The following is a 25,367-nucleotide window of genomic DNA, read 5'->3' as shown; positions in this document are numbered from 1 at the left end:
GTTAGAATGGAGCTGATATGGAGCTGTAGAATAGCAACAAATGGTAGAAATAGCCTAGGACTTGTATTGTGTAAATCTGGGTTTGAATCTCTGGCTCTGCAAGTAGTTAGCTGAAATTTTAGGAGAGTTCTTCCCTTCTTTGAGCCTCCATTTCTTCATCTATAAAATGGGGATAATAAACACCCTACCTCTTTCCACCTATGTGAAATTGTACTAACATAAAAGTCCAAATGGAGTTCCTGGTACATAGGGGAACTCAGTCTGTGATAGACATTATTCATGTTTGTCCATGTGTTCATTCATTCCTTTACTCGTCAGCATTGATTGTTCTTTGCAATTTCTAATAGAGCTGTATTTTCAAACAGATGCCCAATCGTGATGTAGGCATTAATACCTCCTGTGACCAGGATGAAAGTACATAATAGTCAACATGTATTTATAGATACATATGTGAGCATCCAGATGCCACATAGGAATATAGTGGGAACCTGAAGTCTGATATAAAGAACAACTGCCTGGCCAATAAACACAATAAAAGATATACAGGTCCCTAATTGGGGAAGGCACAAAACAAGACAAAAGTGAGATATTGCTTCACACTCACCAGATTGGTAAAAAATTTAAAGTCTGACAATACCACATGTTGCATTGCACTACTAGTGGGAGTTTAAACAGATATGACTCCTTTGGGAAATGATTTGTCAATATCTAGAAACCTGAAAATGTGCATATCCTTTTTAATAACAAGTTCCATTCCTAGGTATAACCTAAGGAGAATTTCCCATATATAATCAAGGCGATGTGTTCATAACCACATCATTATGGTAAACGACCTTAGTGTCCATCAGTGGGGTAATGGATCATACTTTGAGTGAGCTAAAGGAACAAGTGGCACCATGATAGATGAATTTTAAACTGTGCTAAGTGAAAAAAATAAAATTTCAGACAGAAAACCATTTATATACAGCTTTAGAACATGGAAAAACAATATTAATGTATTGTTTATGGATACCTACATATGTAATAAGTGTTTAAAGATATTATTAGGAATGATACATATGAAAATCAGAATAGTATTAAGGAAAGAAAGAGGGATGTGATTGGAAGGGTTGCCTAAGGGACATCTGGGTGGCTCAGTGGTTGAACTTTTGCCTTTGGCTCAGGGTGTGATCCCGGGGTCCCAGGATCAAGTCCCACAGCTGGCTCCCTGCATGGAGCCTGCTTCTCCTCCCTCTGCCTCTGTCTCTGCCTCTCTTTCTGTGTCTCTCATGAATAAATAAATAAATATTTTTTTAAAAAAGGAAGGGTTACCTAAGGCTCAAATCCCAACCCTGCCATTTAATTACTACCGATGTACCCTCACATAAGTTCCTTAAGCTTTGTGCCTCAGTTTCCTGATCTATGAAAGAGACTAATAATAGTATCTGCTTCACAGGTATGCTTTGACGATTAAATGAGTAAATGTTGGCAAAATGCTTAGGATGATACTCGGTAGTAAGTGCTATATAAGTGTTAGTAATTATAGTTATTACATAAACCTTTTTATCTTTTGTTTATTTTAAAAAATCTTAAACATTGCATTTTTTATTTATAAATATTTCAGTATTTATTCTGATAGGTGAGCACTATTGTTGAACACAACTATAATATTATTATTACTCCTAAAAAAGTAACAATAAATCCTTAATATCAAATACTCAGTAAGTGCTCAAATTCCAGTTGTCCCCTAAATGTGATTAATTTTTTATAGTTTGTTTGGATTAAGTTCCAAACAAGATCCACGCGTTCTGCTTGGTTGACTTGTCTTTTGAGACATTTAATTTATAGATTCCTCCTCCAACTTTCCTTTTTCTCGCAATTTATTTTTTTAGCTTCATTGAAGTATAATTGATATGCAAAAAATTACACACCTTTAATGTATACACTCTGATGACTTTAAACATATGCATATACTTGTGGTACTATTACCACAACCTCCAAAAATCTCCTTGTGTTCTTTTGTAATTTTTTTTTTTGAGAAGAATAGTTGAGATCTATCTTCCTAACATATTTTAAAGTGCATTATAAATATTGCAATTTTTAAAAAAGAAGAGATGTCATCCTATAGTTGAAAAGTGAACAAAGATTAAAAGTATCAGTATAGAAATTTTAGGATGTGGTGTAATAATAGTTAGCTACAATCTATTGACTCCCTAGATATAGTAGATACTATACTAATAGTTTTATATGCACTCATTTAACCTTTCCCAATGAAGATGGCACTATTTTTATCCTGATTTTATAGTTAGAAAGAAAGAGGCTTATAAAGACTGTTACTTGCCAAGGTCACACAGAAGCAAGGCTGGGCCAGAACCCAGGTGAGAATGACTCATGCACTTGACTGCTAGGCTGAACAGACTACCTAGCCGTTGTTTACACTAGCCTCCTGTATGTAGATTTCTTCTTTCTTCCTATATCAACCTTTATAAGTGGAGTTGTGCTGTGGTAAGGAACATTCCCAAAATGGGAATAGGGGCCCTGCTAATAATAAAAGGTTATTGGTCACTCATGCTACAAATTATTCATCAAAAGTCAGCTGGGAGCTCTTTACTGCACAGCTTCTTACTCCAGGACTGAGGAGCACAGCCATGATCTCAAACCTTGCCAGTTGCTAGGGCAAAGAAAGAGAGAAACAGAGACACAGAGAGGGAAAGAGAACTATAGAGAGTTTCACACTCAGAGTTCAATGCTCTCTCCTGAAAGTGACACACAATATCTCCACTCACATATCATTACCTATCATAGACAAGAACAATGGTTTTCAGCTGGGGGCAGTTTTGCTCCTCCCCCCAGGGGATCTGTGCCAGTGTCTAGAGACAATTTGGATTGTCACACAGGCAGCAGTAGGGTGCTATCTAGTGGCAAAGGGCCAGGGATGCTACTAAATACCCTGTAGTGCACAGGGCAGCCCCCCTCACAGCAAAGAAGTATTTGGCCCTAAATGTCAATAGTGCCAAGATTGGGAAATTTGGTTAGAGCTAACCACAAGGGGCCAGAAGATACAGTCTTGGGAATCTGTAAGGAAGGAAAAACTGGAATACTTGACAAATAACACTGATGATCACTATGCATCCTAAAAACTGTTATGAAGGCCCTGGAGAAGCTATTTTCCATGATGGAAATGAAGAATGACTTGGAGGGATAGCCATAAGATGAGTCTTCTAACATAGTCCACTCCATCTAAGGGCAGAGGAAGTCCCTGAACACACTTCTAAGAGGCTCTTCCTCTGATGTGGCACTGTCTGAAAGAAGTATAATGCAGGCCACATGTACAATTAAAATTTTTCTAGTATCCACATTAAAGAAGTAAAAAGGAGCAGGTGAAATTAAGAGTATAGTCTATTTGGTATATTCAAACTACCATCATTTCAACATGTAATCAATGTAAAAAGTATTAACGAGAAATTTTACATTTTTATATTCTTTTTTTTGCGCCATCTTTGAAATTTGTTGTGTATTTCTTACTCATAACACATCTCAATTCAGACTAGCCACATTTCAAGGGTTCAGTGGGCACCTGTGGCTAATGGCTACAGCACCTGAGACTTAGTGAATTGTTTCCCTGGGTCTCTGAGGCTCAGAGAAATTCTAAGAGTGGGCATCACTTCCAGGAGTATCTGCCCCAGTCTGTGTACGTTTTAGGGATGAAGAGAGACTGTGTAGCCTGTACATCACCTCCATTTCTGTTTTGCATTGGCAGGTGCCTCATCTCCAGACATGGAGCCCAGCTACGGGGGAGGTCTCTTTGACATGGTGAAAGGAGGTGCAGGGCGGCTCTTCAGTAACCTGAAGGACAACTTGAAAGATACCCTCAAAGACACATCTTCCAGAGTCATACAGTCTGTTACCAGGTATGCACATTTTTTCAGCTGAGTTAATGGACCTCCATGCCCCCAGAGGATCTGGTTATCTGCCAACTGCTTTTCTGGCTCAAGGATTGACAATTGTTTGATGTAATTGCATGGAATTTGACCAACTGAGCAATGTCATTGAAGCCATAAAGTTGAGGCCTTCAGAAGTGACAAGCACAGGCTCAGAGGACTCACTCAGCACATTTTTACATTAAAATATAGTGGTAAAAAAATAAATAAAATACAGTGATTGCCATTCTTGTCTTGTGAATCCAGCATCCTGGGTTCTTGTGCGTTATCTGCCCTTGTTAACCATGTGACCTAGGCAACTTAATTAGTCTCTCTGAGCTTGACTTTTTTTTTTTTTAATGTTTTTTTTTTTAATTTTTATTTATTTATGATAGAGAGAGAGAGAGAGGCAGAGACACAGGCAGAGGGAGAAGCAGGCTCCATGCACCAGGAGCCCGACGTGGGATTCGATCCTGGGTCTCCAGGATCACGCCCTGGGCCAAAGGCAGGCACTAAACCGCTGTGCCACCCAGGGATCCCCTGAGCTTGACTTTTATGCTCTGATAGGATTCATGTCTCTGGTTGATTTGAGAATTAAGTGAAATAATAATGTATGTGTGATCTGAAAAAGCAATACTCATGGATTGTAATTGAAACAATTGTCTTTTCTATCTTAATAGCCCTTTGAACCTTGTTCAGTGGAAGAAATTTTCTACCACTTCCACTATGAAGATTCTTACAAGCAGGCCATATGAATTATTTTTTATTTGTATTTATTATAAAATTTCAGTGTCACCTAAAGTTACAGTATGCAGTTTTGAATCATAAATTCACATATCAAGTCCAAAATTTCAATCAACATTTTAATCCTTGTTCAAAAGAATTTATCCCTTACCTGCAATCCCCATCTAGGGCCTGATGGGCAGAGAAATGGTGTCCCTGTTTCTCCATTACTTCCTTCCTTATTCCCTAGCTGCTCATGCTTAGAGGAGATATTCACACATAGGCAAAGTGGCTGGAATAAGCTGTGTTAATGAATAAGAACCTTTTTTTAAAGATTTTATTTATTTATTCATGAGAGACACACAGTGAGAGGCAGAGACATAGGCAGAGGGAGAAGCAGGCTCCCCGCAGGGATCCCAAAGTGGGACTCGATTCCGGAACCCCGGGACCATGCCCTGAGCCAGAGGCACACACTCAACCACTGAGCCACCTAAGCATCCCTAAGCAGCATTTTCTATTCTGAGATTGATTCTGTTCATGAAGCATCATCTACAAAGGGTATTGGGGCACACATCAGTTAGAGTGGTAGATTCACACTACTGAGAGTATGGGTTGCTTCTCTCAATAATTGTTCTTTATTAGAGAGAAGGTCTTGAGGGAAGTAAAAATGCCTACTGGATGGAAGTGTCCAAGTCATGATAGGCAGGTGATTGAGAGAGGGGAATCCTAACATATTTGGATCATTTTAATGAGCACCCTTTCCTGTCTTGCTTTTAGCTACACAAAGGGAGATTTAGACTTCACTTATGTAACCTCCAGAATTATTGGTAAGTTTCTCGTGTTTAATAACTGTTCAATAGCTCAGCTTTCATTATTTACCAATGGCAACAGCAAACCTGTTTAACCTCTCTCTTATAATCTCTCTCTTATGATCCCTCCTAGTGATGTCCTTTCCTCTGGACAATGTTGACATAGGATTCAGGAATCAGGTTGATGATATCCGAAGCTTTTTGGATTCCAGACATCTTGACCACTACACGGTGTACAATCTGTCACCTAAGTCTTACCGAACTGCCAAGTTTCACAGCAGGGTAAGGAATTTTAGCGCTAGGATCACATGGTTTGAAGCTGTAACAGGGTATTTTTCCCTTTAAGAGCCTTGGTCCTCAGACACACAAAGCTGATTAATTATATATTTTGGATGCTTCTAGCCACAAAATATTTATTAGGCTATTATGAAATATTTTGAAGATTTTCTTTGGGTGAGGACATTTGCAGGAAAGTCTGTCAACAAGATACCATATAATCTGAGATCTCAAATCACTTATGACTGGTTGCTCAGTTGTTAGGGCAATATTGCTGTGAGACTCAGTTGGAAATTGAACTGCTATGTAGGGTGGTTGGTGACCGCTATACTATAGTGCTGATTATGCCTTTAACCTTTCCTTATTGCTACTTCAGCATCATGATGAAGCAGTGCCACTAGACCGGTACAGACAGCAGTTAATGGAAATAGCTCTCTGACATTCAGTAAAGGTGCTTCTTTCATAGGTAGAGGATACCACACAGACAGTCCCACACAGTAGGTGTGGTAATACTGTTCCTAATATTTGGAGCTTTTATACTGTCTTTTGAGATGGATGGAGATCTGGGGCACAGAAGAGTAAGGTGACTTGCCCAAGACTACCAGGTGGTCTCAGGCTTGTGTTCTTAACCATTACTGGGCTGACAAAATTACTTGGAAAAGCTGGCTTATCCTCCTAAGGAGCTTTTTGAATGAGGCAGAGAAATATTCCTAGTTTCTTGCTGGTTGAGAAGCCGTAAGTGCTGGCTTAGGTTTGAATCTGATGTGGAATTCTTGATTTACTCCTAAATTAAGGCTTTTTCTCTCTCATGAACAATTTCAAATATTTTGATTTAGCCTTAGATATGATTGGTTTTGCAACTACATCTGAGTCTATTAATAAATAGAAAGAATTTTCTATACAATGGACACTTTAAAAGTGAAAATTGATTTCAAATAAGCAAAATGATAGTTGGTTGTCCATGCTGTGTATCTAGGATTTCAGCTTTGATGCTGGAACACATTTTGGTCAAAATCTCTGGGTTTTGGCTTCCAGATCTATAAAAAACACAAAACTTTGGTCTATGTGTTCTCTAAGATCTCTACCTGCCTTAATGTTCAATAAGATAAGGGAGAGTTTTGCTAAGGACTTTCTTTTCTCTGAGTGTTCCTGGAATCAGCAAGAGGAAATCCAATGGTTCTCAAATTTAGTGAGCAACAACAAAAGCACCTGGAGTGCTGGTCAAATACCTAGGCCCAGAATTTCTGATTCAGCAGGACAGGAGAGTGGTAGGAATCTGGGCTGCTAACAACTTTCTGGGTGCTACCCTGGCTATTGCCCTGGGGACCACTCTTGAGAAGCACTGATAAAACCATTCTGTAGCAGTTTGGTCTAAATTGCCATCCTGTAATGGAGATTTTAAATGCAGCTCTTTTAAATTCCCTATAATTAACTGCCTTTCCAACTCTTATTCCATCTATTACCTAATTCAGAGCAAGTGAATTAACATCAAACAAAAATGTGAGTAGATACTCTATTTCTAACTTCGATACAAATCTTTTGAATTGATTTTTCTTGTTTGGCAACTCAGTGTCATCATTTTCATAACTGAAGGACTCTGGAACATTCTCCACAATATTTCATAGAAATTTTATTAGATCTTGAAAGGCCTGTCATAGTCTGGAAAAATTTCACTCTGAAAGTAAATAAAGACATATCATTATAGAAGCATTCATACACATGAGGATATCTCTTTGTGTAGTATTTGTAAAAGCGATCTCTATAAAGGTACTTAAAGGCATCTATTATGTAACTACATGTTTTGTGACCAGTCTTAATAGTGTTACAGCAAGACCAGGACTTACATATTGAACATCTGTCCTGGGCTACTCTTGTTTGCCCGAGAAGAGCAGGAGGTATGTTTATTTTATTTGCCACCTAGAACAGTGCCTGGCATGGCTAGTACATGTTTTGCAGAAGAAAGAATATGCCAAGAATTGTTACATATATAGATCAAAAATACATTTTTGGTTCCTGTTCTCAAGACACTTAAGCCTAGCTGGAAAGAGAAGCGAAAACATACTAAAGACAAATGCAGATAATATTTACAATCCCTACTGAGGGAGTTTAGGGAAAGGAGACAGCCGTGAAAGCTAGACTTTGAAGCATGAGTAAGTCTTGCTTACTTATGAGTGTAAGTGAAAGGAAGGGGGTTATTTCCTCTCTGTGCAGATTGTAGAAGGTATCTTACAGAGCTCTTCATGATTGGGACTCTGTCTGTCTCTCCAACTTCATTTTTCACTGTTCTCCACTGCCTAAAAAACCCCATGCTCAAACCAGGGGGGAGACATACTGTATCTTTGCATGAGTTGCTCCCTCTCCCTAAGAGGCTCCCATGCCACACCTCCCCATCGCCTCTAATAGCTTAACTTTGCTAAGGAGAGGATTTGAGTATGCTACCCCACAGGCTTTTCCAGTTTTCTTCTAAAACCCAGGCCTGCAATATATCTTCAGCCTATCCCAGACTGGACCCACTGACCTAACTAGCTTTCAGCTGTCGGTTCCATTTCAGCAAGATAGCCCTGAAACCTTAGTATTTTTGTCTTAGCTCTGTTTCCGATTTGGCTACATCTCTTTTCAAACCCCAGTCCTTTCTCACCCCAGCACATATGCCACAAATTGATTTGCATCGCATTGTTGCATTACTTAGGAAAGTTTTTTTGGTTCTTATCTTCCAGTGCACAAGGGCTAGAACTATTTCTCCATCCTTCTGGGACAGTGGAGTGCTGGGTCTGCAATTAAATTTTATTCTAATAAATAGAGAGGGCATGGGGTGCCTGGCTGGCTCAGTCTGTAGAGCATGCAACTCTTGATCTCAGGGTTGTAAGTTCAAGTCCCATGTTGGGTGTAGGGGATTACTTAAAAATAAAATCTTCTTAAAAAATTAAAAAGAGGGATCCCTGGGTGGCGCAGCGGTTTGGCGCCGGCCTTTGGCCCAGGGCGCGATCCTGGAGACCCGGGATCGAATCCCACGTCGGGTTCCCGGTGCATGGAGCCTGCTTCTCCCTCTGCCTGTGTCTCTGCCTCCCTCTCTCTCTGTGACTATCATAAATAAATAAAAAAAAATTAAAAAAAAAAATTAAAAAGAATTAATGTAGATGGCAGAGTCTTCCATAAATACCAATGTTGGAAAAGACCAAAAATGAGACTGGTTTTATTTAGAGACTCACAGGAGTCTAGCTCTGTGTATATCTGATCTGAGTCACTTTACATTTTTATTATGTGATGTGTGTTTGGGAATATGCGTGGTGGTGGCAGAAACAGGCTGTTTCCAGGAAGATTTCACTTTGCTGAGGGGAGTCATTCTGTATTGTGATTAGCTTTTATGCTTGGAAGCCACATGGTTTTTTTTTTTTCAGTTTTTAAAAATTTTTATTTATTTTTTTAATAAATTAATTTTTTATTGGTGTTCAATTTACCGACATACAGAATAACACCCAGTGCTCATCCCGTCAAGTGCCCCCCTCAGTGCCCGTCACCCATTCACCCCCACCCCTGCCCTCCTCCCCTTCCACCACCCCTAGTTCGTTTCCCCGAGTTAGGAGTCTTTTTCTTCTCTCTTCCCTTATATTCCCTTTCACTGTTATTTATATTCCCCAAATGAATGAGAACATACACTGTTTGTCTTTCTCCGATTGACTTACTTCACTCAGCATAATACCCTCCAGTTCCATCCACGTTGAAGCAAATGGTGGGTATTTGTCATTTCTAATGGCTGAGTAATATTCCATTGTATACATAAACCACATCTTCTTTATCCATTCATCTTTCGATGGACACCGAGGCTCCTTCCACAGTTTGGCTATTGTGGACATTGCTGCTAGAAACATCGGGGTGCAGGTGTCCCGGCGTTTCATTGCATCTGTATCTTTGGGGTAAATCCCCAACAGTGCAATTGCTGGGTCATAGGGCAGGTCTATTTTTAACTCTTTGAGGAACCTCCACACAGTTTTCCAGAGTGGCTGCACCAGTTCACATTCCCACCAACAGTGTAAGAGGGTTCCCTTTTCTCCACATCCTCTCCAACATTTGTGGTTTCCTGCCTTGTTAATTTTCCCCATTCTCACTGGTGTGAGGTGGTATCTCATTGTGGTTTTGATTTGTATTTCCCTGATGGCAAGTGATGCAGAGCATTTTCTCATGTGCATGTTGGCCATGTCTATGTCTTCCTCTGTGAGATTTGTCTTCATGTCTTTTGCCCATTTCATGATTGGATTGTTTGTTTCTTTGGTGTTGAGTTTAAGAAGTTCTTTATAGATCTTGGAAACTAGCCCTTTATCTGATATGTCATTTGCAAATATCTTCTCCCATTCTGTAGGTTGTCTTTTAGTTTTGTTGACTGTATCCTTTGCTGTGCAAAAGCTTCTTATCTTGATGAAGTCCCAATAGTTCATTTTTGCTTTTGTTTCTTTTGTCTTCGTGGATGTATCTTGCAAGAAGTTACTGTGGAAGCCACATGGTTTGATAGGAATCATATGAAATAATCAAATAGCAGTTCCCTTAGTATTTGCATGTGTAGCAGAATCTTAGAATAGGACTCATAGTTAGTCTCCATTTTAACAGAGGTCCCAACTCAAAACAGTACTTGGCAGATTGCCCCGCTTTCAAAGTGAGGTGCTAAAATACCTCTTCAGAACTATACCAGAGGTATTTAACATCAGTTTTCTTACTAGTCTTAGCCAGTTTCCACCTTGAGGAAATAAAAATTACTGATGTTGACAGGAGAGTCCTGGAGACCAGTGAGATGCATTATCTGAACCAGATGTTCCGGTTAAAGAAATCCAGGTCCACTGTGTATTTAGATCCATGGATGGGCTTCAGAGAGTTTAACCATCTCTTTCATTCCTTCCTTCCTTTCTTTTTTTTTAGTGATAAACTATACATGCCAGGAACATACACCATCTTAAGCGTTGGTCAGAATACAGTTCGGTGACATTGAATACATTCACAATACTGTGTAACCATCACCATTGTCTATACTCAACCTTTTCCATCATCTCTCAAATAAACACTGTACCTATTCACTCTGTGGGTGCAGGTATACTGGTTTATTCTGCACAGGTTTAGAACTGCTCAGAATATCAGGAACCACTGCTTTACACATTTCTCAGCATTGCTGTTGGCAGGAAGTAGAAAACTGGATGAATGGCTACTAAGTTTAACCTGGTCCTGAAGTTCTTACATTCTGATAGCGCTCCAGTGCCCCTTTGAGCATCCTTTTTCCTCTGTTCAAGTGGAAGGAAAGTATGCTGAAGGAGCCCTGTTAGGGGCATAAAAAAATTAAACCCAGTGGTTCCTTTACAACCTTTCTTCATTTTGACTGTTTCTAAACTACTACTACTAATCTTATAGGATTTCTTCCCCTTGGAGAACAAATTGATTTTGGGGGGAATATGCTATCAACTTGAACATCTTGAAGGTCAGTCTTCTATTTGTTTCTTTATTTCTTTTCCTTTTCCTTCCAGAGCTCACCAAAGAGGTCACCATAGCTCCCAGTTGTTTGGCTTTGGTTCACTGGTGGGTGAGAAGGGTTGGCTATAGAGGAGTGACTTTACAGCTAACACAGCTAAGGATGAGGCAAAATGAGGTAGGAAAAAAAAAAAAAACCCTGGCCTAGAAGCCGGAGGACCAGTGATCCCCACACTTTAGTTCTGCAGGCTTCAATGAATTATCTTAATCTTAGAAAATATAGTCATCACTTGAAGCCATAACCACCCCACAAGTATAAGATGGAATTACAGTCAACAATCAACCATCAGATAGTGTGATAGGATAGAAAGTACATGACTCTTATTATTTTTTTTGTTGATATGAAATTATAGCATATACACAAATTTTAAACTTTAAAAATCACCCTAGGTTCACATCTCAACTGTTTTCTTCCTGGTTAAATCACTTCACTTCGCCCAAGGTACTGTTTTCTCCTGTATAACATGGGGCTGACAATACCAAAATCTACATTGCAAATACTTAGAAGTTTTTTTCTGTAGGTTTCCCCGTAAGGGATAAACTTGATAGCAATGTCTGTCCTATGGAAAACAGTTGGTAATGGGTAGTTAATGATTAATGTTAGTAATTAAATGATTGACTGAAATACCTTGTTTTCTAAAAATGATGTAGCAGATTCTTAAAATCCTGGATATGGCTCTTGAGTCTGATTCTCTCTAGTGCCGTCTGCTCTTATGCTCAGCAAGTGGGATGCTTCTGCCATTTTATCTCATGCTTGGGGTGATGGAGAGATGAAAACGGAATGGCATCCAGCCCTGGTGCTGTTTTGGCTTCTTTCCCCACTGGGTGGTATCATGGCAGCCTGTAATCCATATGGCGTTTTCTGATGCTTAGTGGCTCTGGGAGATGTTTAGAGAGACTGGAGATAGCATTGTGAAGTGTCACATACCCAAGGATTGTGCTTATTGCATGAACCTGTGAGACCCAGGGAGCTGCAAAAATAACTTGCAGTGAATTGCAATTCCTTAAAATTTTTTGTTTTGTTTTGTTTATGCCTTAGTGGTTTTCTTCCCTTTTATACAGAGTACATGCTTTAAAAAAATTCTAATTGTATGTTTGCTTAATGGTGTATAATTATATGTCAAGTAAATATGTAATTATGGAGTACTTTAAATTAATATTATTTACTTGATTGATTTAATGATTCTGGAGCTTTTAGCCTATTGTGCTAAGAACAATTTAGCTGAGACTCATTGCAGATATTGACATTTAAAGTGTTTGTATGGTTGACAGACAGCTTCTAAGAGGTTTAAAAATACTGCATGGAAAAACAGTTTATTCATACTTTTACATGATTGCAACCTAAAACAATAACAAAATTGATTCACCTGTTCCTTCCCTGAGATATTGTACATGTAGACAAATCTTAGTACAAGAAGGAATTGCCAAATGGGGTTCAATCCTTTGTTACTTCACTCATTCATTCACTCTGCAAATATCTTCTGAGCACCTGCCATTCAGCTAACATATGGACATGACTCTGGGGTTACAAAATGAATAAGTTATCCTGTCTCTTCTCATGGGGCTTAGTGTCTAGAGCGGGAGACAGATGTAAAGAGTTAATTTGAGTACAGTTGGACAATAAGCTGGCACTCTCTGTGCTTATGTTGTGCTACTTAGTTCTCCTAACAGTCTTGTAAATGCCCACTTTAACTTTACATATGAGAGATTTTAGGCTCTGAAAGATCAGTAACTTGACTAATGTGAATCTGGTTATAAGTGGTGAAGCAAAGGTGAAAACCCCCAGCCCATGGGTTCAACCATGTTGCTCTACTGATAAAGTTTTAATAGATGAAAATGGACAAGAGCATGGGTACGAAGAACTAAGTTAAGATTTCTGCCTGTGGGTGTTAGAGAAACTGTCAGAAACAAAAGAGCACTTAAACTTGGGTTTTAATGGATGAGTACAAATTTACCAAAGGAAGATAAAACATTGCGGATAAGAACCAGTTTGTACAAATGTACACTTTGCAATTTCTCTGATGGTAAAATAAGATTTATCTTCCCAGCTATTCTTTTTTTAAAAAGATCAATATATCATTTCCATCCCTTAAGAACACATCAGTTAGGCATCCATTTTGAGGTAAAGAATGGGCCAGAAACAGCCCTGATTCATGTTGGGTAAAAAAAGCAAGTTGATACGGAGTTTAAGCTGACAGAAGCCCAGTAGTGGGTCACCCTGGATTGTTTGGTAGCTATGTCAAGCATTTCAACTACTTTGTTTAATAAATCACACCTGTCATTGCTGAACGGTATAGGGAAGTGAGTACCTGAAAAGTACCTGAAAGGTCCCCTGCCATTTCTCTATAATCATCTTGTAGAGAAATGTTACAAATTAAGCTAAAATATTGGGCTTTCTTGGAAACCCCAGAGAGAGAAACTCCATGTCTTTGCTTTTAGATGTCAGCTCTACAGAGACCACACAGCATTTCCCATTTATATTTTGACTATTGATTATCTGGTTACCAGAAAAAGGCAACCAAATAGATTGCTCCTGCCTCTCTCCCCACTGTTAAACATTAGGAATTTGAGACACTTGGGTTTTCTTAGGCCAGTGGTGTTAGTGTTGCAGAGTATTTTCTGGTAACACCATCCATATAAAACCTAGTCTTTCTCCAGAATTCCCTACCTCAGCAAATGGCACCTGCCATCCTTTTATTCAGCCATTCCAGCCTGGAAATCTGGGAGCCGTCCTTCATTCTTTCTCCCTCATCTCATAAGTACATCTTTCCACACTTGCTCACTGCCCCCATACAATCAGTCTCCAAAACATACGAACAAGTAATTCCACTTCATATCTAATTCTTGAATCCATCAAGTCTTTTTGCACCCCACTGCCACTCATCTAGCCCAAGCCACCATCATCCCTGACTTAGACTCTTCAGTGGCCTCCTGACTACTCTCCCTGGCTACTCTCATATCATCCACATCCAGTCTCCATATTGGATCCTAAGAGATCTTTGGAAAATATAGATGAGAATCACTCTCCTTCTTAAATATTCTCCCAGCTTCTAACAAGACCTTGTATGATCTGGCCCTTCAGTCTGCATTCTTGCCAAACAGGATTTCATTCATTTTATTCAAACAAGGCTGGCTTGATCTGAACTCAGAGCTTTGCATTGGCAGTTACCTGATAAATAATGATCATAACAGTTAACATTCCTTAATCACTTTGTGTGTGTCAGATACTGAGCTGAGCCTTTAAAATATATCCTTATGTACTAACTACACCCTATGAGGCAGGAGGTACCACTCACCACATTTATGAAGGAAGAAAGACTAAAAGAGGTCACCAAGTTTGCCCATGTCTAACCTTCTCTTTATTTTTATTACCCAAATTAGTAAATATCTAATCATTTAGAGTTCATGCCCAATATTTTGAGCAAATGCTAATCTTTACCAGTATACTGTTGTCTCACAATGATTTATATTCAGAAGATCTGGGTTGCACTGCTGGTACTTACTGGCAGTATGACTTAAGACAACCTCTGAGAGTCAGTTTTCTCATCTGTAGAATGGAGAGCACATTAATACCTGACTTTTATGATTGTGTATAGTTCAGAGTCAAACATAATTCCAGGAACATAGTCGATGCTCTGTAATGAGTTCAATGAACACATGTGTTAGATGAATGAAAATACTAAGTATTACCCCCAGGAGTTGTGAGTTTCCTCATTAAGACAGGGAGAAATTAGCGCTCCAAACAAGGGTACCTTTGGCTCACTCTGCAACTCTTTTCATGTTCTCATGAGAACTGGTATAAAATTAGGAATAATCCAGAATTTATAAGGTTATACTATAATTAAATATCTAATAGGCACGTCAAAACATTTTATACATAATAGAAATGAAATGCAATCTCATAGAATTTTTAAAAATCCAAATATGTAGTTTAAATGGTCTTTTTTTTAGAGACAGAAAGAGAGGGTATGCACATGTGCATGTGTGCCTGCGGGTAAGGGATTGGGAGGGGGAGGGGGCAAAAGGAGAGGGAGAGAGAGAATCTTAAGCAGACTCTGTGCTGAGTGCAGAGCCCAATGCAGGCTTGATCTCATGACCCTAAGAGCATGACCTGAGCAGAAATCAAGAGTCGGTCACTTAACCAACTGAGGCACCCAGGAGCCCCTTAATGGTCTATTTTTATTTAAAACATACTTTAATTCGTTCTTATATCTTTACTAGAATGGAATTTTTTAATTAAGAAATCGCTATATTAAACAACTCTTCTTTCTGTGTTTGGACCCTGTTCCCATCTCTTCCTGTCTATATTAAAAGAGAATATGGTATCATATTTCAGAAGTTGTTTGGTGTGACAGCTCCTTATGAAGAGGAGTTGCTTGGGGAATTCATTTCCTTTTGCTCTGTTTCCATAGGTGTCAGAGTGCAGTTGGCCCATCAGGCAGGCCCCCAGTCTGCACAACCTTTTTGCTGTGTGTCGGAATATGTATAATTGGCTACTCCAGAATCCCAAAAATGTCTGTGTTGTCCACTGCTTGGTGAGTAACCTTTATTGTTGTTGTTGTCATTTGTGGTAGTTAGGTTTGGTTTGGACAAATACAGCTGGCTCTATAGAGAATGGTGGAGAGGTAACATTTAAGCTAAATAAGCATTTATTGAATCCCTACTTAGGATATAAAAAATGAGGGAGGAATTTATTATTCTTGCCTTAAAGCTTGAGAGAGGCAGATATATACATAAAATATAGGGTCTCTAGAATGTGCTAAGTATTATAAAAGAAGTAGAAACAAAGACTATGGGTACATAGGCAAAAATACCATTGAATCCTGTGTGAATAAAATTGATAAACACATTGGAATTTTTTTTGTGCTTGAATAAAAATGAAATAAGAAGACCTCTATGCCCTTGTACGTGGTCACATAGATTGACTGTATTTTATCACAATTCCTAGTGAGACTGATGACTTTTCTGATCACTGACTTAAGAGTCCTTTTCCCCAATTCTTCTCTGGTAGCCTATTACCTACTGTTTAAAACCCAACTTCTGGTAAAATCTTTGACTCTATAGACATTCCCATTGACTATCTATCTCCGTGGCATCATCATAATCTGGTGATCTGCCTGTTTTTCCACTAGACTGTAAGCAGGCAAAAACCGTGTCTTCTTTACCTTTTCACCCCGAGTATGAAAGGTTTGAAAAAATGATTGAATACATGAACAAATGAACACACAAATGGAATCTGAGTATAAATACTGTAACTATTCATTGCTTTTTATAAACTTCAGGGTGTATTTTTTTTTTTTTTTTTGCTCTATGATTACTTGACAATTTTCTCTCTCCTTCTTGAGAGCCAGTTGGCTAAAAGAGGGAAGAAAGCTAAAGAACATATTTTCTTCTTTCCATCTCACATTCCCAAACTCTTGGCAACAAAGGAAAAACACTTGGTGTTCATAGGAGTTTAATGCAGAAGGCCAAAGTGTTTTCCTTTGGAGGCACAACATATTGTACAATGGAACAGATTACTTTCAGAGACTAAACAGGCGTTAGGCACCTTGGTGATTTTCTCTTCACTCAAGAGCTTTCTAAAAGTTCAGAGAGCCAAAGTCTGACAGCCTTGTAAGGGGAGATGGATCAAGAGAGACCTGAGGCTTCCCATTATTCAGATATAATCATGAAGAATAAAAAGCCAACAAAGAAGAAAAAAGCAGACAAAGGATTATGACACCATGGGCTGCTCTCTGGCTCACTGAAAAAAGATACGCATGAGTCAGACATCTGCACCAAGTCTTTGGGAAATGGAATTGAAGCTGGAAGTGAGAGCTTTTATTTTTATCATATATATTTATTTATTTTATTTATTTTGTTTTTTTATTTTTTTGATCATATATATTTATTAAAAATAATTAGTATATATTAATCTTTCAGTAAAAAATTGATTAGACTTTTTAAAAGGACTTGTGTGGTAGATAAAAAGAGGGGACACATATCCATGAGCCATGAATCAGTTAAGAGTATCAGGAAGGCTAAATCTAAAAGGAATTAAGATTTAAAATGTCTTTAAAAAAACTGTCCTTGGAATATGGACAATAACAAATGCTTGAAGCACATGGTATAATCTTAACCCCTTTATTCTGTTTTCTCTATCAGGGGATCAAATGTCAGACTAGTAAAGGAGTAACAATGATCATAAAGGCACAGCTGGTAGGTAGTGAGATATGAAAAGAGCCTCACAGTACTGAAAAATAATTCACTCTCTAGACTTAAATTCTGTGACAGAATGCTGAGAGCCCTTGGAAAAGCAATCATGGACTCTTTATGTAACATGAAGAGACAGGAAATAGAGGTGCCAGGCAAACAAAGACAGCAGAGTTTTTCCAAAAGATAGAGGAGGTTGATCCTGGGAAGTTACAGGCTGGTGAACTTGATGGCAATTCAAGGCAGAATTCTAATATAAATCTTTGTACAGATGATTTTAAACTCTTAGGAAAAAGAAGTCCTCATTGCTTCCTTATGAACACACATGTCAAAACAACTGAACTTTTGCAACAAGACCAATTGATTAGTAAAGACAGTTTATTTGATTCCTGCAAGATATTTCCCAATTTCTTATCATCAAGATAGAGAAATTTGGGCTAGGTTGTTATACATTTAGTTGGATTGTGGCTCAGTATCTGCTTCCAAAGGTAGGTGATTAATGGATCAGCATCCTTCCAGGAGAAGGTTACATTTGGTTGCTTTTTTAATTAAAAATGTTGATGATGGGATGCCTGGGTGGCTCAGTGGTTGAGCATTTGCTTTCAGCTCAGGGCATGATCCTGGAGTCCTGGGATCAAGTCCCAAATCAGGCTTACTGCATGGAACCTGCTTTTCCCTCTGCCTATGTCTCTGCCTCTCTCTCTCTCTCTTTCTCTCTCTCTTTGTGTCTCTCATGAATAAATAAATAAAATCTTTAAAAAAATGATGATGATGTGAAGATCAAGCTTACTAATTTTCTCAGAACTGGGAGGGTCATGTAATGAATCTGGATTTTAAAAGCCATTGCAAGTTGATTGTTTAAAAGAAGCTAACAATGTGAAATTAAACACAGAATAAATGTGAAGTCCTGAATCTTGTTGTAAAAGATTAAATATGTTTGTCTCTTAGCTTAACACATCATTTTAAAAAGAACTAGGGGTTCTAGTGGATAGGAAGATCATTAAGAGCTGATGGTGTGGCTTAGCTGCATATAAACTAGTTTGGCCTGAGGTTATGTTCGTAAAAGCATAGTGTCCAGAGTAAGAAAGATATTTCTTCTCCTCTCTAATTTGGTTGGAATGTATCTCATATCTTGTATTTCACATCTGGGTAGCACATTTAAGGTTGTTGTTTTAAAACGAATCTGTTCAGAGAAAGTTTGCCAAATGATGTCTCTAAAAATGCAATGTCAAATGGGAAAGAATCAAAGGAACCGTGTATTATTTGGGGTTTTTTAGGGAAACAACCAACATATAATGTGTTTATTATAGTAATTAATTGGCTCATGCGCTTGTGAGGGATGAGAAGTCCCACAATTTTTTGCTCTTTGCAAGAGAACCAAAAAAGCTGGTGATGTAATTCAGTCTGAGTCCAGGGTCAGAGAACCAGGGCTTCTGATGTCCTAGGGAAGAAGACAGACATCTCTAGTTCAATAATATAGAAAATTCGCCCTTCCTTTACTTTTTGGTTCTGTTCGGTCCTCAACAGATTAAATGATGCCCACTCACATTGATGAGCGTGTATCTTTTTTTTTTTTTTAATTATTGCTTTATTCATGAGAGACACAGAGAGAGAAAGAGACAGAGACATAGGCAGAGGGAGAAGGAGGCTCCCTCCGGGGAGCTCAATGCAGAACTCAATCCCAGAACCCTGGGATCATGCCCTGAGCCAAAGGCAGACACTCAACCACTGAACCACCCAGGCATTCCTTAAGGTGTATCTTTTTTTACTCAGTCTACTGAATCAAATGCTAATCTCTTTTAGAAAATCCCTCGTAGTCACATCCAGAAATAATATTTTTACCAGCCATCTGAGCATCCCTTAGCCCAGTCAAGTTGACACAGAAGATTAGCCATCACAGATTGTTTTTAACCTAGCAAATAGAAGAGCTGGTGGAAAGGGAGGGTATTTCAGATATGTGAAAGGCTTTCCCAGGGAGAAAGAAGTAGGTTTACTTTTTCCTGACAGAAGGAAGAATGAGGATCACTGAGTAGAATAGACTTCAACTCAACTTACTCAAGATAAAGAACTTTATCCTGAATAAGGATAACTTTATAAGATGGACTAGGCTTCTTCAAAGTAGCAGCAAGCTCCATGTCACTTAAAATATTCTAGAAGAGCCTGGGTCACCATCTGTCAGGAATGTAACTGTGTATGTTTCTCCATTGAATGTGGTTGAATCATACAAAGCTTCTTTATTTTCTATGATATTTTCTAGGAACATACCTTGGGTGAAATATATACGTAGCATATTCCAGAAAGCAGTATTTACCTAATCTGTGAACTCTACCTCCGGCCTGTCACCAAGAGACCTCAACTACTAGTTCTGATCCTACAGGTCCAAAGCTACTTTGAAGATTAAATTGTTTTTCAGTCAATCTATGTGAATCAAATTTATGTTGCTTGGTTTCTTAAGTTAGCAGAGAGTGAATTTCACCCTAAGAATAACTCTTTCTTGCCACTTTGTGATTTGAAGACCTAGGACAGAGTTTGGTTTTTCAAGTGCATACTTTTGAACTGAAAATCATTCTATTAAGTGATTTTCTCTTTTAACCTCCAGTACAGCCGTTCTCGGTGGTGAGTGGCTGATTGGCTCATGTTTGTGACAGGTTTACGTATCTTCCTTGGCAGGATGGACGGGCAGCATCGTCAATTCTGGTTGGTGCTATGTTCATTTTCTGTAATCTTTACTCTACTCCTGGCCCAGCTGTGCGATTGTTATATGCAAAGCGACCTGGAATTGGGCTGTCGCCATCTCACAGGAGGTAAAGTAAGCTAGATGCAGGGTAGGCACAAATGTCTTCAACCAGTATTGTGCCCTTAGAAAAAGGAATTGACCTTATTATATTCTGTTAGTCACAGTTTCTTCTTTTAAATCACTTCTCCTTACTTTTTTTGGATTAAAAGTGCTTCTGATGATAAATTCTAAAATTTTTCTGGAGCCAGCCTTTAGCTGATAAACTGAATCTGGTCGATCAAATAGGAGCAGAGGTGCAAATATCGAGCTAGTATAAGACTCCCATAAGCTTTTTCATTTAATAAGTACCCCTTTATCAGTTCTTTGGGGGGCATATAGCGATGTTACCAGCTGAAAGCTTTCCTAAATTTTTGGCCACATCCTCTTTTGGTAGTTAATGTTTAAGGAAATTACACAGTAAATTGTTATTATAAGTTAGTCATTTATAAGAACAGACTTCATGGCAAAGATTGCTTCTTTTCTTCTGGTGTACTGGGAACTAACAGAATGTGAATCTTATGTTTCAGATATCTGGGCTATATGTGTGACCTCCTAGCAGACAAACCCTATCGCCCTCACTTCAAACCTCTCACTATTAAGTCCATCACTGTCAGTCCAGTTCCTTTTTTTAACAAACAGAGAAATGGATGTCGTCCTTACTGTGATGTATTGATTGGAGAAACCAAAATATATACAACCTGTGCAGATTTTGAACGAATGAAGTAAGTCATGATACTTTTCTTCACTTCTTGTAAATTGCTCAATTCCTGTGTGAGTTGGATCATATTCTTCCTGTGAGAACTACATTACTGTGACATGGCTGGTACTAAAAAAAAAAAAAAAAAAGAGTTCAGCGTAGGTTGTAATTACAGAAAAGCACAACTAAATAAAGGGATGCTATAGCTCCCTCTCAAATGGAGATACCAGCTAAGGGACTGACATGAGCTGTAATGAGGATGAAGACAGTAATGAGGACAGAGGACCTGCACATTTAAGAAAGAGGTGACCTTGATAAGATTTGGTGAGGATGAGGGAAGAATCAGGGATGAATGAAGTTTCTGAGTGAGCAAGTAGGTAGACAGTGATGTAATTAAAGACGTTATAGAATCCACAAATAAAAAGCAGGTGCCAGTGGCAGGTGGCTGAAGGGGTGGGGTGGAGAGAAGCAAGTGGATGGTAACATAAAATGAAGTTAGTTTGGAATAGATTGAATTTGATCCTCATAGACCATGGCATTGCAATTTCTATACTGATCTGAGTTGGATATTTTTGTTCCCTCTGTCCCTGCTTTTACTATTAATTTAAGTTAGGAAATGACAAATACATCAGGGCTAGGTATATTTGAGGGTTATGAGATCTGCAAAGTAGGGATGGCAGTCAATTTATCTGGAAATCCAGATAGGATAGAGTTAGAGAGTGCCTAGCATTAGACCAATACAATCCCACAACAGAACCAGTTTGCACCCATGGCTGTACTCCTGACTCTGGTCAGATAAGAAATGGTTCTTGGGTCCAGGCTTGGGAAACAGGTCCTTGGCCAGAGCCACAGAGGATTATACCTATGTGATTATACAAGATTGGACTCTTTCAATGTATATTTGTGTCTCTGTTTAAAGAGAATATCGTGTCCAAGATGGAAAAATCTTTATTCCCTTGAGCATCACTGTGCAAGGAGACGTGGTTGTTTCCATGTATCACTTGAGGTCAACCATCGGGAGCCGGCTACAGGCTAAGGTATGGTTTCAGGAAGAATCGTGGCATAAATTCTTCTGAGCCTTTAATAAGACTATTTTATTTTATTTTATTATTTAAAGTAAGCTCTATGCCGAGTGTGGAGCTTGAACCCCAAGATCAAGATTCATGTGCTTTACTCGCTGATCTAGCCAGGCACCCCTTAGTATAAGGAATATTTTAGAGTTTTTTCTCTGCATCACTTTGAGTTTGAATGATTTACAGTTTTAGTATTAGAAAGAGTCTTTAAAGATTACTTATGCCCATTTCCCTCATTTTATAGGCAGTGAGACTCAGAGAGGTTGTGATTTGTCTGGTTTTTGGCATGATAACTTTGCCAGAAGCTGACAGCCCTAGGACTTCTAGCAAACCTTGCTCTTTAGAAGCTTGTGCCCTTTTTATAGTGTTCCATTTGGATCAATGTGAGAGGAGATATTTCTATTAAGGATGTGGGGTTAAGTAATTATATTTTTTCAATTTTTTTATTACAATAAGATTCACATAACATAAAGTTCACTTTTAGTGTGTATAGTACAATTATGTTTAGCATTTTTAAAAGGTTATGCAGCACTACTATATAATTCTAGAACATCTTTGTCATCATCCCCAAAGGAACTCTATACTTATTAGTGGCCACTGCTCAATCCCCTCTTCCATCCTCTGAGCAAACACTAATCTACTTTCTGTTTCTATAGATTTGCCTATTTTGGACATTTCATATAAATGGAATTATACAATATGTGGTCCTTTGTGACTGGCTTCTTTCACTTAGCAGAATGTTTCTGAAATTCATCCATGTTGTATCATGTATTAGTGCTTCATTCCTTTATATGGCCAATTAATATTCCATTATGGCTATATCACTTTTCACTAATCTCTTCATTAGTTGATGGACACTTGGGTCTTGCCTCTTTTTGGATATTATGATTAATTTTATAAGTAATTGTATTTTAATTCATCAAATATTTGCTAAATGCATGCTTTGTGCCAGTTATTGCCTTAGGAGTTTAGGACAAACAAGAATAAGACTGGGTTCCTGCCCTTAGGGAGCTCAGCCTAGCAGGAGAAATTTACCACATGTCCGAATATCCATGATCACAGTAGAGATAGGATGAGATGCTACAGTGGGAATGATTCATTTTAGCCAGTGGTGGCTACAGAAAGGCTACAGAGAGGATATGACCTTGTAAGGTGGCCCTTGAAGGTTGAGTTAATCAGTTTGGAGCAGAGGCATCCTGGGTAGAACGAATGGAATGAGCCAAAGTATGGCAGTGTGCAGCAACATGGGACATTAGGGGAAGAGGAAATGGCTTACCAAAGCAGGGCTCGTGGAAAAGAGGCTGGAAATGACTCTAAGCTATTTCTAAATGGGAAGGTTATTTAGTATTTATAGTAAACAAAGGCTCAAATGTCAAAACAGTTGAAGGTGCACAGCTCCCCAAAATACAATCTTTTGATCCAGTTACCTTTTCACTGGCTGATTGTAATATGCTTCTCTCATGTATTTTTAGGTGACCAACACCCAGATATTCCAGCTTCAGTTTCATACTGGATTCATACCACTGGAAACCACAGTTTTAAAGTTCACCAAGTGAGTGCTGCATGGATGGAACACCCCTTTCAATACAAGCAGCTGTGAAATGCTTGTGCCCAAGGCTCATTGGCTCTTTGCTGCAGCATCCCCTGGAATCCTGTGCTACAAGACTGTTAAGAGTATAGCTTAGCAGCACAGAGAGCCTGGCTGCATTTGGAACTTGCAATTGGGTATAATTTGTCTTGAACAATAATGGATCAAAGACTTCAAACAGAAAGGTCTGAAGGATCATATGAGGGAACAAGACTGGATAAAGTGGAAACGAAGTATAAATACCATTACCCTTTGCATCTGTATATCCCTTTGTGTTCCTCAACAGGGATGGCAGTTTAATCTGTGGTATGATATGAGCAATGACCCTTAAGACAGGATGCCAGGCCATAGCACTGAAGCAGGGTAACCTTCTATCCCAGACGGTGAACCTTAGTTGCATTATTATGGTGTGGTCCAGGGAGCTCAGAGGGATGGCTGAAGCCAGGGAGATAGGATGAGGGTAGGGGTAGACATTCAGGAGCTCAGGGTGGCGGCTGGGACCTCTTTCATTAAGTTGACAATTGATTTGGCCTTGCCCATGCATACTGTGTGGATCTATCAGCCCTCCTTCTAGAATGCTTTACTTCTTTCCTTTTTTTTTTTTTTTAAAGATTTTTATTTATTTATTGATGAGAGACACACACAGAGAGAGGCAGAGACATAGGTAGAGGGAGAAGCAGGCTCCTTGCAGGGAGCCCGATGTGAGACTCGATCCCAGGACCCCAGGATCACGCCCTGCGCCAAAGGGAGATGCTCAACTGCTTAGCCACCCAGGCGTCCCTAGAATGCTTTCATACACAGGAGTATCCAAATTCTTTGAGTGGGCATTATTCTCCTTTTTCTCTACATGAGGAAAACAGGCTCAGAACAGTAAAGTAACTTAACTGGTTAATGATTGCTTTCTCCCTAGGAATGAGTCTCAGGGTTAACCTGAATCAACCTACAATGGTTTCTGTGCTAAACATCCTACTGATTTCATTGTTTTTACCAATCTTATTCTTTTAAATTCCCGTGTAGGCCTGAGCTGGATGCATGTGATGTACCAGAAAAATATCCTCAGCTATTTCAGGTGACTCTAGATGTAGAACTACAGACTCACGACAAAGTGATAGACTTAACCCCACCATGGGAACATTACTGCACAAAAGATGTCAATCCCAGCATTCTCTTCTCTTCTCACCAGGAGCATCAAGATACTCTGGTGTTAGGAGGTATGAGTCCCCCCTGCTGGTTTTGTTTTCAAGACAAAGCCTCTGTGTTAGTTATCACTTTGACTCATTTCCTATATTTTCATTGATGCCACATGGCTTTTTGTCTTGCAGGACAGGCTCCAATAGACATCCCTCCAGACAACCCCAGGCATTTTGGGCAAGGTGGCTTCTTTTCCTCTCTCTGTTGGCAAGGTACTTCCAAGCACTTCTCTGAGTTACATGGTTAGATCCTTAAGTCATGTGGTTCTTCTGTAAACATGGTTAGTTCTCAAAGCAGTCTCAAAGAGAACAACACTTACAAGTCATCCTTGTCCCTCCTGATTTCTTTCACACCCTCCGTGCTCATTCCTTTTACAAATCAGGCAATTTGAAATTACTTCCCTATTTCCAACTCCATGGGTGCTCTTAGACTAATGTAAAAAAAAAAACATTTTAAGCCAAATTCTACCTTTTGTCTCTGTGCTATTTTGGATCCCATTTTTCCTGGATTTATGAATAAGCATGATATTTTCTAGGATTTCTCTTTATGATGCCAACACACGAATTAATAAAGGCCTTGTCTCCTGCCCTTGTGTACATATTCTGAAAATATAAAATCTGGCATTTCCCCTGGAG

The 25,367-nt window shown here is 38.9% G+C and overlaps 1 protein-coding gene across 5 annotated transcripts in view; it reads left to right on the top strand.

The window, feature by feature from the left end:
- Nucleotides 1-25,367, top strand: part of DNAJC6 (DnaJ heat shock protein family (Hsp40) member C6) — a 140,105-nt gene that overhangs the window by 91,919 nt on the left and 22,819 nt on the right. For all 5 annotated transcript variants that reach the window (XM_041772873.1, XM_041772874.1, XM_041772875.1 and 2 more), the window contains 10 exons: nt 3,740-3,890; nt 5,400-5,449; nt 5,565-5,713; nt 15,628-15,750; nt 20,078-20,211; nt 20,711-20,905; nt 21,800-21,917; nt 23,426-23,505; nt 24,559-24,752; nt 24,864-24,944. In XM_041772873.1, the coding sequence (XP_041628807.1) occupies nt 3,740-3,890; nt 5,400-5,449; nt 5,565-5,713; nt 15,628-15,750; nt 20,078-20,211; nt 20,711-20,905; nt 21,800-21,917; nt 23,426-23,505; nt 24,559-24,752; nt 24,864-24,944 (1,275 nt within the window). The remainder of the gene's footprint in view (nt 1-3,739; nt 3,891-5,399; nt 5,450-5,564; nt 5,714-15,627; nt 15,751-20,077; nt 20,212-20,710; nt 20,906-21,799; nt 21,918-23,425; nt 23,506-24,558; nt 24,753-24,863; nt 24,945-25,367) is intronic.

This window comes from Vulpes lagopus, chromosome 10 (genome assembly GCF_018345385.1).
Source record: "Vulpes lagopus strain Blue_001 chromosome 10, ASM1834538v1, whole genome shotgun sequence".
NCBI lineage: Eukaryota > Metazoa > Chordata > Mammalia > Carnivora > Canidae > Vulpes > Vulpes lagopus.
The sequence above is the reverse complement of the archived record's forward strand: the minus strand, read 5'-3'. Positions and strand labels throughout refer to the sequence as shown.